Source organism: Rosa rugosa, chromosome 1 (genome assembly GCF_958449725.1).
Source record: "Rosa rugosa chromosome 1, drRosRugo1.1, whole genome shotgun sequence".
Classification (NCBI taxonomy): Eukaryota; Viridiplantae; Streptophyta; class Magnoliopsida; order Rosales; family Rosaceae; genus Rosa; species Rosa rugosa.
The window spans coordinates 47,270,439-47,284,766 of NC_084820.1; the positions used below are offsets into that span (position 1 = coordinate 47,270,439).

General features: G+C 39.1%; 1 protein-coding gene across 1 annotated transcript; it reads right to left on the reverse strand.

Annotated features, from left to right (window-relative positions):
• Positions 1-1,688: 1,688 nt before the first annotated feature.
• LOC133739362 (heat shock 70 kDa protein, mitochondrial-like) lies at positions 1,689-5,367 on the reverse strand. The gene is made up of 7 exons (XM_062167142.1): positions 5,234-5,367; positions 4,496-4,563; positions 4,316-4,394; positions 3,648-4,214; positions 2,924-3,544; positions 1,871-2,525; positions 1,689-1,755 (listed from the first exon to the last, which is right to left on the reverse strand). Exons 1-6 carry the CDS (start codon positions 5,306-5,308, stop codon positions 1,899-1,901), a joined length of 2,037 nt encoding a protein of 678 aa, XP_062023126.1. The 5' UTR covers positions 5,309-5,367; the 3' UTR covers positions 1,689-1,755; positions 1,871-1,898.
• Between the last annotated feature and the right edge of the window lie 8,961 nt (positions 5,368-14,328).

The window sequence follows — 14,328 nt, forward strand, 5'->3', positions numbered from 1 at the left end:
CCATCAGTCTGCATATACTCAGAAAATCCTAAGGCGCTTTAATGAAGATAAAGCAAAGCCTGTGAGTACTCCCATGATTGGTCGTAGTCTTGAGCCCGGAAAAGATCCGTTTCGTCCAAAGGATGAGGACGAAGAACCATTAGAGGCCGAAGTGCCCTATTTAAGTGCAATAGGCGCATTATTGTACTTAGCTCAATGCACAAGACCAGATATCTCATTCGCAGTGAACTTGTTAGCTCGACATAGCTCCGCGCCAACACGCCGCCATTGGATTGGTGTAAAGACAATCTTTCGATACCTAGGAGGTACGATTGATATGGGCCTATTTTATCCCTACAGAGAGAAGAGGAATGATGGAAGAATGGGATCGGACCCCATTTGGCATGGAGCCGCCGTCCACCATAACATAGTGGCCGGCCATGTAGCCGCCAACACCGCCACCATCACCAAGGGTGGCCGGCCTCACTCTATCCCCCTCCATCAAAACGACAATGATGTTTTGATGGGTTTTGCTGATGCAGGGTACCTCTCTGACCCTCACAAATGTCGCTCCCAAACAGGTTATGTCTTTACCATGGGAAGCACTGCGATATCTTGGAGGTCTACAAAACAGACCCTTGTCGCTACTTCCTCAAATCATGCAGAGATTATTGCTTTACATGAAGCCGTACGAGAATGTATATGGCTAAGGTCTGTAATAAGACATATTCAAGGAAGTTGTGGTTTGAAGTCTACCACAGATGAACCTACATGCATTTATGAGGATAATGCAGCTTGTATTGAGCAAATGAAGTTAGGTTTCATCAAGGGCGACAACACCAAGCATATATCGCCTAAGTTCTTTTATAATCAGCAACAACAATCACTTCTAAAGATTGAAGTGAATCAAATCCGATCAGAGGATAATGTAGCGGACTTATTCACTAAGTCGTTACCTAAATCCACCTTCGAGAAACATGTGAACAGCATCGGATTGAGAAAGTTATCCGAACTCCCACGATTGTAGCAATCAGGGGGAGATATCGACATCAGGGGGAGATATGATGTCTACATGTTCGATCTCGAAGAGTGAAGGACGTGTTGTGCTCTTTTTGTCCTTCGACCAGGGTTATTTTTATCCCACAGGGTTTTTGTTACCTGGCAAGGTTTTTAACGAGGCAACGGATGAAGCGTTACCACCAAGTTTGAAGCGGCACAAGGGGGAGTGTTGAAGGAATATCGATTTAGTGTGCCTTATCAAACTAGGAGTAGCAATAGGAGAGAAGGTTCTAGATTTCCCAATCCTACACGGATTGGTATTCCTTGTAACATTAGAACTAGTACTTTGTAATCCCTATATATAGGGCTCCTATTCTCAATAATATGATTACAATTCTCTCTACAATTTCTCTCAAATCTCTTTTTCCTTAAACAGGTTCTCTATTTTGTGTGTAATTCTTCTTAATAAAATTTTGTTTTAACAAGTTGGTTTCTCGTCTAAATTATTCACGCGAAAAAAAATTGCTTGTTTTCGTTAAGAACTTAAACCTCATAATAGTCATAACTGCCAAAATGCAACTTTTTACCTTCACCCCAAAATTACGCATAAATAAAAATCATGGTGGAAAAAGCCTCATTCAACAATAATTTGATATTATAGGAAATAATATGTTAATTGTAACATCATAGATGCTTAGCACTAGATCTTTCTGACAAACAACTATTTGGACTTTAGGGTTTGGAGTCGGAACATTTTCGCTTGATTGTAGTTGCCACCTTTTCATGAAAATGCATCAAACAATCAAATACATCAAATAAGCATGATATCAGTATATATAACATGAAGTGGCTTATAAAAGTTCCAAGTACAAAGTAACATAAATATTCATACCTGAACCATACATTTATGCTGCAGGCACTCACTTCTTCGCTTCTTCGTAGAAATCTGCCTCAGGAGTCTGGTCTCCACCCTGTGAACCAGATGAGGAGCTACCTCCAGAACCACCAGACATGTGCTCCCCAATCTTTGAGACAGCTCTGTTTGCAGCATCAAGCTTGGACTTAAGTTCATCCACATTATCCTCTCCCATTGCCTTTCTCAAATCTGCCACTGAATCCTCGATTTGTTTAGCGGTTTCACTTGGAACCTTGTCACGGTACTCGTCTAAGCTCTTCTCAATGCTGTAGATGCTGGTCTCTGCACTGTTTCTGAGATCAACGAGAGCTTTCCTTTCCTGATCTCTCTGAGCGTGCATCTCTGCTTCCTTGACCATCCTCTCAATTTCCTCTTCACTGAGCCGACCTGACGTGTTGTTGATAGTAACCTGTTGTTCTTTACCAGTGGCTTTGTCCTTGGCAGAAACGGTAACTATGCCATTGGCATCAATATCAAATGTGACTTCAATCTGAGGCATGCCTCTTGGTGCTGGAGGAATGCCTCGGAGCTCAAACTCTCCCAGGGGCTTGTTGTCACAAGCCATTTCACGCTCACCTTGTAGCACCCTGACACCAACTTGGGTTTGGTTGTCAGCTGCTGTCGAAAAGACCTGCAATGTTGCAGAAACATATAAGGAGCACAGTCCATGACACAAGGTATGTAAGAATGTAACATGCAAATACTTTCAGCAACATGTGCAGTTTGCGCGATTGAAATTCAAGGCTAACTGGAGAGGCCAAAATGCATATTGATCAGGGACTTAATTTATGACCAAGATTCAAAGACTTGGCAAGCAAGTTAGATTAAAGTTTACAGCTAGGTAGCTAAACAAGTAAATAGAGACTGCAAGTGGAAAAGGCACAACCACAATCATGTCAACTAGGCGTCCCACTTCATATTAACTTCTGTGATAACTAATGTGAAACCAATAAAATTATATTCCAGGGCAAGACGATTGCAGGGCAATCATCTTAATAAACTTTTTTAAGGCTTTGATCGAAGACTGACCTGACTCTTCTTTGTTGGAATTGTTGTGTTCCTGGCAATCAGCTTGGTGAAGATACCACCCATTGTCTCAATGCCCAGTGATAGAGGAGTGACATCAAGAAGAAGCAACTCCTTAACATCACCACGGAGGATACCACCTTGGATGGCTGCTCCCAAGGCAACTGCCTCATCAGGATTGACCCCTTTGCTTGCGCTTTTTCCGAATATCTCTTGCACCACCTCTTGCACTTTGGGAACACGAGACATTCCTCCAACAAGAAGGACCTCATCCACATCCTTAATTGTCAAGTTGGCATCCTTCAAACAATTCTGACATGGAGCCTTTGTCCTCTCAATCAAGTGATTTACCAGACTTTCAAATTTTGACCTGGTCAGGGTGATGTTCAGATGTTTAGCACCTGAAGCATCAGCTGTAATGAAGGGCAGGTTTATCTCTGTTTGGGATGTTGATGAAAGTTCAATCTTAGACTTCTCAGCTGCCTCCCGAAGCCTCTGCAAGGCAAGCTTATCTTTCGTAAGATCGATCCCATCAGTCCTTTTGAATTCGCTCACCAAGTAGTCCAGCAAAGCGTTGTCAAAATCCTCTCCTCCCAATAATGTGTCACCATTGGTTGCTTTCACCTAGATAAGTCATAAGAGAGACTTCTTATTGACAGCTTCCAAATTATAGTAATAAGTTAAGGAAGAGAGAACTTAACTGAATGGAAAAACCATGCATGCTTACCTCAAAAACACCATTTGATATCTCCAAAATGGATACATCAAATGTTCCACCACCAAGATCAAACACTGCTATTATTCCTTCCTTGCTGTTCATACCGTAGGATAGTGCAGCAGCAGTTGGCTCATTTATGATTCTGAGTACTTCGAGGCCTGCAATCCTTCCGGCATCAGTTGTCGCTTGTCTCTGAGCATCATCAAAATAAGCTGGAACTGTAATCACAGCTTTCGACACAGACTTTCCTAGGTAAGCCTCAGCAGTTTCTTTCATCTTTGTAAGAACAAAGGCTCCAATTTGGCTTGGGGAGTACTGCTGCCCATTGATGTCAACCCATGAATCTCCCTTTGGAGATTTGACTATCTTATATGGAACCATCTTCATTTCTTTTTGTATTAGGGGATCATCAAAGCGCCTAGCAATCAGACGCTTGGCTGCATAAACTGTATTCGATGGGTTGGTGACCGCTTGACGTTTTGCTGGAGTACCAATTAGTAGCTCTCCTTTCTGATTGAAGGCAACTACTGATGGTGTGGTCCGAGCACCCTCAGAGTTCTCAACAACTTTGGGAATCTGTGAAAAATCCACAATGAGACATAAACCACATGCAACAAAAGTAGCATATACGATGTATTCGTGCAGAAAATTAATAAGAACATGTCACTGGCCTTTACCTTTCCTTCCATCACAGCAACACATGAATTAGTTGTACCCAAATCAATCCCAATCACATCATTGCCAATAGGTCTTGAACTGTTCAAAGCACAAGATATCACTAAATTCATGCCAATACACAAACCAAAACAATAAAAAAAATGCTCAATTACTAATCGGTCTAGGCATGTCCAAAGTACCTGAAAGATCTTGCCAAACTTGTCCACTTGTGACCCAGATGCGGCGATGACTTGACAGTGTTATTCAACTGCAAAAGAAAGAAACAAACATAGGACTAATCTGCTTCAAACAACTGTTTGATTCATATTGAAGTGTCATATAAACTTCAAACTTTAAATCAATGTCTACTATCTCATGTCTTTATTACATGACTAGAACCACGTCGATGTAATATCGTCTATCATCTTGCCCCTCTTTTACAACTTCAAAGAGAAACTAGTCTAAGTTACAACCCTTTACAACAAATTTGTCAAGTTAAAGGTCCAAAGTCTAAACACCATATAGTTGTCAAAAAAAAAAAAAAAAATTTCTAAACACCATACGGAATTGCTAAGAAACACTTTGGGTCGAAATTTGTCAAGCTAGCTATGCAATAACTTATTGGGTTTATATCTAATCTTCAATAAGATATATAAAGCATAAAACTTTTTAAGCATCAATCATGTGGTAGTCAGAAGGAAAACCCAAATTTCAGAGCTCATAGCTATCGACAACCCAATCAAATCCAAAAAAGAAAAGAAAAGAAAATGAAAAATGTCAGAGGCGGGTATTTAGAAAACACATTAAATCATTTACTTAACCATTTCTACAACCAAAAAACTCTAAAAGCGTATGAAACAGAGAAATAATCGAGAGTCAGAGCTAGCTTATGAAGAGGAAAATTAAAGTAGGGAAATGGAAAGGAATGTGAGACATACGGAGCGGTAGGCAGAGAGGGAGGCGGTTGCAACATTACGACTGCGTAGTGAACGGAGCAATGCTGCGGTGGCCATGAATTTTGGGTGCTTAATTACAACTCAGACGGGGAGAGAGAGAGAGAGAGTGAGAGACAAAATTGAGAGGCGATGTGAGGGTTTTAGAGTGCAGGGTTTAAGATAGGAGAAGAAGCTTTTTTCTTGAGCAACAAGCCGCAGTCCCAAAGCCCAAGCTGCTTGTTGTCAAAGAAAACATTTACGTGAGAGATTTCTGTCTCACCAAAAAAAAAAAAAAAAAAGTAAAACATTTGCATGAGAAGGCCAATTTATTTCTGTCACCTAAACCTTTTATTTGAAAATTCTAGAATATACACATAACTTTTTTTGTTTAGCCTGCTAAAAGTAGTTCATATAAAGTGATATTATGGATAATTTGACCCACCCGAATTGGCACATCAGGGAGAGTTTGGAAGAGATGGAGAAAGAGGAGAGTCTGAGTGAAATAGTGGAAAAAAATGAGTGGCAACACATAATTTTTGTGAAAGTTCCTTTAAAGGAGAAATTGATGGGGGCGGATCAATGGCATACAAAATTATAGTTAAGATTATACTTCAATTTTAGTTCATTGGATTAGTACGAAATTAAGGGCTGAGATTAAATCTTATATTTTTCTCTTGCATCTTTAATTAAAGTTAATTAATTAATTTTAAATTCTAGAAACTTAAATGAAAAATGAAAAAAAAAACTGTTTGCCGGTTGCCAGAGAGAGCGTAGTCGCCAATCCTTCACCCAACAGTCCCACCCACCAAGTTGTTCTCTTCGCCACCTCCGCCATCATTGGCGTCCTCACCACCTTAACGACTACGTCTCCGTCTTCACTTCGACTTTAATCAGCGCACCCCTTGTTCGCCTTCATACTTATGATGCAAAAGTTTACGTTATATTCTGGGATTGAATTTGCCGAACATCTAGCATATGGTAGGTTTTGTTGATGGTTGCAGGCCGGTTTTGTATGCGTTTGTGTTGCATATAAGCAAAGCATCAAATATGCTCTAGTTTTGGGGTTTTAACTAGATGGTTTGGTGATAATTATTTAGTTTAGATATGTATGATAATGGCCTGTGCTTTCTTCAATCCCTTTTGATTTTCCATCAAGGGATGAAGAAGACGTAATAGGAGGCATCTTCATCTACCTTAATCCTTTTTGAATCCTCAGGGCAGCTATGGCTTTGTTTTCAATTTACTTTTTTTATTTAATTAAAAATCAGTCAATTTTAATTAAATTAAATTAAACATGAAAACAAAGAAATAAAATGTTTAATCTCAGCCCTTAATTACATACGAATCTAATGGACAAAAATTGAAGTATAATCTTAACTATAATTTAAGATGCTACCGATCCGTCCCCGAAATTGATAGCGGAATTAGTTAATCGGCTAACAGGGCTTCTTCCTTTTTTTTTTTCTTTTTTTTTAAAAAAAAAAAACATACTTATGGGCTTAGGGTGAAGGAATTGTGTCCTAAAACAATCATTTTGATGTAATTATTATTGTAATTATTATTAATCAAAAGGGCAAGTTTATTGTTCATTGCTTATATTTAATATTTGATTGAACAAGGTCCAAGGAATATGAGTTAAAGAGAAAGTAATCTAAAGAGTTAGATGTGTGAGACCTTTACTCTTTCACACTCTTATCCTAAAAGGTTCCTAGTCATAGGATTATCACTTGGACATTGATAATCCGGAAAGACTAGCACATACTATGTATGCTCAATATGGAGGATGATATGTCTCTTGTCATTTGTGTAGAGACACTAATACAAGTATGTGGGTGCTCTTAACTTAAAGAGTACACTGAACGCGATCATTAGAGTTCTTGTATGGAGTCTTACTTACATGTCAAACTTGAACTCTAAATTGCAATAATACAAATTAGTCCTTTGACCTGAGACACCATAGTTGTCTTATGAGTGAATGGATTATCTCTTGATGATGCAATAATATTGTGTCCCTTAATGGATATAATAGATGCATTCATTGGTATAATCAATTCGGTCATGGAGACATGTGAGTGTACAATAAGGAATCTCTATCCTTAAGTAAATAATGTGTATGTTCAAAGATGTGATTCAATGAGTCTTTGGCCAAAGCATTGAATGAGATTAAAAAGGAGTTTTTAATCACATTCTAAGAATCACATAAGAATGAAAATCACATTAGGGGATTGACATATCAATTCCATACCCCGATGATGTGATTTAGAACATAGTGTTAGAGAAGGACCGTATTGTATTGTAATTCCAATTGAATAGGTTCTTTGTCATTCTACATTAACTAGGGTAGTCATGATATGTTGCAAGACGTCACTCATGACTTGTGAAGTCCCCGAGGATTAATAAACATTTATTATCCTAATAACAAGGGAGAATCAAAAATGGAGTTTTTGATTCGTAAACAAAATAGAATGGTTTCTATAAACTTCACTGCCTTGTTAATTAGAACCTAAGAGATCGCACACCATATAAGTGGATCCTTGAGATTGTATATGAAGAAGATTAAACAAGAGTTGGTTATGACCAAATAATTAATTAGATTTATTATTTGGACATAATTAGAATTTTCGGGTAAAACCGAACCTATTGGGCCTAAACGATTGTCGGGTTTTTGGTGTGGACTTGGGCTTCACTAAATGAGATTTAAATGAAAGCCCAAGACACATTTTTAGTGCCCAATAACAAGTATGGACCAGCCAAAATATTGGCTTTATGAAAGTCAATATTTTCTTTTAGTAATTGGAGTTATTTCCTATTATATAAAAGTGAAAGCATGGACAAAGAGAATAAGGGTGTCTCCACACTATTATTTTCAGATTTGAGATTTGAGAGAGAGAGAGAAAGAGTTCTCTCTCGGTCCATTACAGAAATTAAAGGAAAGAAGAACACTTGCATAATTTCTTCTTTTCTTTCATCTTTCTTCATCTCTTGATTCACTTGGTGAAGATCCTTAGAGGCCATATCCTTTTGTGGCTTTACTTGTTACATCAAAGAGAAGATTACAAGCACAAGAAGGAGTACAAGAAGGAGTTCTTAATCCAAGGTGCTTCAAGGTGGAGGAAACACACACAAGGAGAGATCAAGGAGAGGAACTTTGGTGGTTCACTTGGATCGGATTAAAATCACGCTCCAAGGGTGAGTAGAACATAAACTCCCTCTTTGTTCTTCCTTACTATGCATGCTATGTTTATATACATATCACAATAAGCCAAGATCATGGGTTAAAGGAATGGATTTTATGTTTAGTTAGTAGTTTAATTGTTAAACTAATTCCGCACTAATTAAAAAGTTTTGAAATCCATCCATTCCTTCATAGGGGTCATCATTTAGCCCGTGGGCCTAGTGGGCCGATGGAGGCCCGCCGGCCCGCAGGGCCAAAAGTCCGGCCCGGCCCGCCAAAAAGCCCGCCATAGGCCCGGCCCGGTGGGTAGAGGGCCGGGCTTGGTTTAGGGGTTAGAAACCCGGCCCGGCCCGTAAAAGCCCGCAAATAAATATATATTATATAAAATTATATATATATATATATATGTATGTGTGTGTGTTTATATATTTAGGTTTATATAGATATATATGTGTGTGTTTATAGATATATATACATGTGTGTGTTTATATATATATATATATATATATATCCATATATATAGAAATATGCATGCAGACACACAAACAAATATATGTAAACACAATATCCATATATATAGAAATATGTGTGTTTACATATATTTGTTTGTGTGTCTGCATGCATATTTCTATATATATGGATATATATATATATATATATATGTGTGTGTGTGTGTGTGTTTACATATATTTGTTTGTGTGTCTGCATGCATATTTCTATATATATGGATATATATATATATATATATATATATATATATATATATATATATATATATATATATATATATATATATATGTGTGTTTACATATATTTGTTTGTGTGCCTGTATGTATATATATATATATATATATGTGTGTGTTTACATATATATATATATATAGATATAATATATGTACATATATATATATATAGATATATATTGTGTGTGTGTTTACATATTCATATAGACACACACACATATTTATCTTATGTCCACGTACATCCATCGATGAAATATTTACAAACGTGATGTAAAAAAATAAGTAAGTTTTGTGGTCATCACGTCATCGGTCAATCAAGAAAACATGCAAACGATTACGGTTGACCAATCCGATCGGGTTCGAAACTATGGTGAAATTGACTAAATTTTTAATCACACTCATAATTTATTGTAATAATCACATCCAACGGTCGGTTTTCCCATTTTCTTTGAATTGGTAGAGGTTGCTCTTTGGAGTGTGTGATATATAAATATAGGTTTGTAAGAGTAACTAAGTTTGACCTAGTTGATCGAATTTGAAATGAGAACCAAATTGGCTGGAATTTTTACAACCACCATAAAATATTACAATCTCTCAATCAAACGGTTGGTTTTCCCAAATTCATTTTCCACTTCATGGTTGCTTTAGAATGAACCTCAACAATTTAAATGCAACGTATAAGTCATACAACTTTAAGAGGCAAATTGGTATAGGTCAATGTATTTGTAATTAAAATTGAAATTTGTATCTTATATCTACGCACATCCATCGATGAAATATTTACAAACGTGATGTAAAAAAATAAGCAAGTTTTGCAGTCATCACGCCATCGGTCAACCAAGAAAACATGCAAGTGACTACAGTTGACCAATCCGATCGGGTTCGAAACTATGGTGAAATTGCGTAAATTTTTAACCACACTCATAATTTATTGTAATAATCACATCCAACGGTCGGTTTTCCCATTTTCTTTAAATTGATAGAGGTTGCTCTTTGGAGTGTGTGATATATAAATATAGGTTTATAAGAGTAACTAGGTTTGACCTAGTTGATCGAATTCGAAACGAAAACCAAATTGGCTGGATTTTTTACAACCACCATAAAATATTACAATCTCTCCATCAAACGGTTGGTTTTTCCAAATTCATTTTCCACTTCATGTTTGCTTTAGAATGAACATCAACAATTTAAATGCAATGTACCAAGTCATACAACTTTAAGAGGCAAATTGGTATAGGCCAATGTATTTGTAATTAAAATTGAATTTTTTTATCTTATGTCCACGCACATCCATCGATGAAATATTTACAAACGTGATGTAAAAAAATAAGCAAGTTTTGCGGTCATCACGCCATCAGTCAACCAAGAAAACATGCAAGTGACTACGGTTGACCAATCCGATCGGGTTCGAAACTACGGTGAAATTGACTAAATTTTTAACCACACGTATAATTTATTGTAATAATCACATCCAACGGTCGGTTTTCTCATTTTCTTTGAATTGCTATATGTTGCTCTTTGGAGTGTATGATGTATAAATATAGATTTATAAAAAATTAATGTCTTTAAAAATTTATTTATCAATAAATTAGTATCTATATATAAATATAGATTTTTTTGGGTACAATATAGATTTGTTATCTTTGGTTGTATTTGATCATTATCCAATGAATTTCCAAAGCTTGATTAAAAAAAAATAATATTTGTGTCTTTAAATATTTATTTATAAATAAAGCCCGCAAGGCCCGGCCCAAAAAAGCCCGCAAGGCCAAGCCCGGCCCGGCCCGAAAAAGCCCGCAAGGCCCGCTTTATATGGACGGGCTTGGATCCTTCGATTTTTAATAAAGCCCGGCCCGACCCGGCCCGCCATTATTTAAAACTATAGCAAGGCCCGGCCCGGCCCGTTGACGACCCCTATATGGGCTATGGGGAATATTTTCAACTTTGCCCCTTTCTTTGAAAGAAAAAAAAAAAAAAGGTCTAAGCACCCCCAGCTTCCTCAACTCCTTTCAAATGATGAGGCAGAAGAGGTTTTCTTTTTCCCCTTTGACTTGCTTCCTTTTACTCTGATGATATCCACACACTTTCAGCAGTTCTTCTTTCATCATCCAAAGGAGTTTTTTTTTTACTCGATCTTCAGAAAACATGCAATGTTCATTTGCAAATGATATAGAACTTCCATATGGGCGTTGAGGATTTTCATGGTTTGGAATATTGGGGCTTTGGTTTCTCATGCAATTGGGTTTTACTAAGAAACATGGTTTGTTTGGAGATGGATTCATGATTCAAGTTTAAGAAAGCTGACTTTGGAAGTCTCAATTAGCTAGAGCAATCTTTGAGAATTGGGCGAATAGAGAGAATGGGAAGGAGCCTGGTGGTCATTGGATCGATGGAGAAGATGGTGAAGAACATAAATAATAATATCTATGTAGTTGATTACTGCAAACTATGGTTTGGGGACCTCAGCATCCAAGTTTGAGAGGAGGCAGCCAGTGTTGTATGCTCTAGACTTTAGGGGGTAAATTTTGATAATTTTTTAAGTGCTGGGTACACTTAGATATTTGCTGGGTACGAGAAAAAGGTCTCACACGGAGAATAAGAGGGAACGCGCCCCACGCGCGGAGAAAAAGGAAAAATCTCGGAGGTTTGTTCTCTCTCGGTCGAACGCTGCCGGCGCTTCTACCGCCGCGTTCCGGCCCGGGAAGGGATGTCGTTGCTGATTAGTGGCAGGCCCTCAGTGCAGAGATGCGGTTCAGGGGAGGAGGGTGGGCTCTTGAAATCTGGTTGGGCAGATCGTCCTCGATCTGTCCTTCTGGGTTTTAGGGCGACCACGGCTGAGGTATTGCGGTGGCTTGTTTCTTTCCGGCGGTGGGACATGGCGTCATCAAATATGCGGGATGGATTGTGGCGGAGGTGGGTAGATCGCGGCAGAGGGGATCCCCGTAGAATCTGTTTCTGTCGTGCGTTGGGATCTGGTTGTGGTTGTCAGCAGGATGTAGATCCTGTTTGCAACTGGGCAAAGTGGTGCGGCGGTGTCAGGGAGCGGCGAGGCAGTGGGGGGATGACGATGGTGTTTGCCGGCGGCGGGGAGGGGTATCTGCAGTGCTTGATTGCTGGTGGGGGAAGTGGTGTATGGGCCGGGTCCCTGTCTTTGGGCCTTGTTGTCGTTTGGGTTTAATTAAGGTTTTTTGTTTGGTTTTATTTAGGGTTGTTTGTTTGGTTAGTTTAGGTTTAATAAGTCCCTACTCCTTCGAGCTAGGGTTTGGGAGTCGTGGTCTGCTTGGCGTGCCATTATTGTGGCGTTTGTAATAACCTCGTTTGAGGATCTCATGATTATAGAGCACGGCTTTAACCTCGTTTGAGGGTCTCATGATTATAGAGCACGACTTCTCGTTTGAGGGTCTCATGATTATAGAGCACGGCTTTATCCTCGTGGGGAGGATCTCTTGTTTATAGACCGTCTTTATTTTTCTCTCTCTTTCTCTTTCTCGTCCGAAACCCATTCGAAAACAGAGCACAGCTTCTCCAATCTCTCTCTCGCACCACAGGCCACCAAACGACGCCAGACCACGTCCTACGCCTTCGCCTCTTCCTTGCGCAGCTGTCGGTGGAAGCCTCTCGCTGTCTTGTGGGCCGTACACGGCGGTGGAGCTCGAAGCCGGTTTAACCCCGATTTGGTTCCAAGCTCGATATCACACACTACCAGCCACCGATCCTTGCCAAACTTCATCCTCGTGCTCGCCACAACTTCCTGAAGCTCCCAGAAGCAGCCTTACACGGCGGCGCGGCCCGTAGCAGCGGTTACAAGTCAACCCCGATCTTGATCAAACGGAACTTTCGATCCGGATATCTCGAGCTGTAGAGCTTCGTTTCGAGTGATTCTTGAACTGGGGAGATCACCTTGAGTTGCCGAACAAATCTCCAGAAGGTATCGAAGCGAGTAGTGGAAGTTTTTACGTCGAACTCAAGCTCGCCGAATTCTGGAAATTTTCCGGCCACCGTGACTATTTTGGTAATTTTCGACCTCTTCTCGTTATTTTCTGATCTTGAGCTAGTTAGGAGAATCGATCAGCATGTTAATATTAGGAAGTGCAGCCCGGCCCCGACACCATTGGTGGTGGTCGGCGGCGGCTCTGCCACTAACTCCGGCGGCCATTTCCTGCCACCTCCGGGGGTCGAAAATATGGTTTCTGTACATTTTTAGATTCTACATTTCAATACGATCTTGTCGATATATTATACGCAATTTTTGGATATCGTATAATTAAGTTATGAATTTTACGATTTCGATCAATTTCGATCGTTCGATTTGTGATATGTGAAGATCGGACCGTCCGATAGACTTGTAGTTTTGATATGTTGATCTTATGACTGTCCCAGTGGCTTTGTGTGGTCATGGGCGAAGATCCGACCGTTGGATCTTCGTATAATTGCTAAACAGTGATTAGGGAGGCGATTCGTGAGAATCCGTCCGTCGGATTTTTTTGTATAAATTGGTGAAGATGTTAGTAAGGACGATTCAGGAAGATCGGACCGTTGGATCTTCGTGATGATTTTTGGAGGATGATCCTACAGGCGATCCGTGAGGATCGGACCGTTGGATCATCATTTAATTTCGATCCGACCGTTGGATTGTCGTTTGAGTATGCTTTTGAGTTATTGGCTAAGTTAAGGTCATGTTTGATTAGGTGATTGACGGTCTTCCTTGGGTGAGCGGTTTCGGTGTGTATTGTGTTAAATTGAAGACGCAGCGAGATTATCGAGGTGAGTAAACCTCACGTGGTTCATATTACGAACCGAGCACTTTTAATTACTTTATTTTAGTTGTAATTGTGTGAAAATATTTATGGAATAAATATTTGTTTTAAATCATACGGACTTGATCAACGACGGTCCATAGGTAAGTAAAACGATTTTAATTATACAAAATGAATTTCACGATTTTCTTGTGTGAACTATAGTTGGTATTAGTGGTCATTCCTGAGTGGGTGATTACGTATATATATATTTACGTGATTATATGTGGAATGGTGTGACATTGAAGAGTGTGGAATTGGGATCGATGATTAAATTATTATGAATTGAAATGTGACTTACCATATTTATATGTGATGAACATGATTGATGAGTTCTTGTTAATATTCATGATTTACATTGGAGGATGTATAGAGTTGGAGAAT

Coding starts and splice junctions, on each gene's coding strand:
- LOC133739362 (XM_062167142.1), bottom strand. CDS start 5,308: ATGGCCACCGCAGCATTGCTCCGTTCACTACGCAGTCGTAATGTTGCA. Junction 4,215..4,315: donor TTGCTGTGATGGAAGGAAAG/GTAAAGGCCAGT, acceptor GATTTTTCACAG/ATTCCCAAAGTTGTTGAGAA. Junction 2,526..2,923: donor TTCCAACAAAGAAGAGTCAG/GTCAGTCTTCGA, acceptor GCAACATTGCAG/GTCTTTTCGACAGCAGCTGA.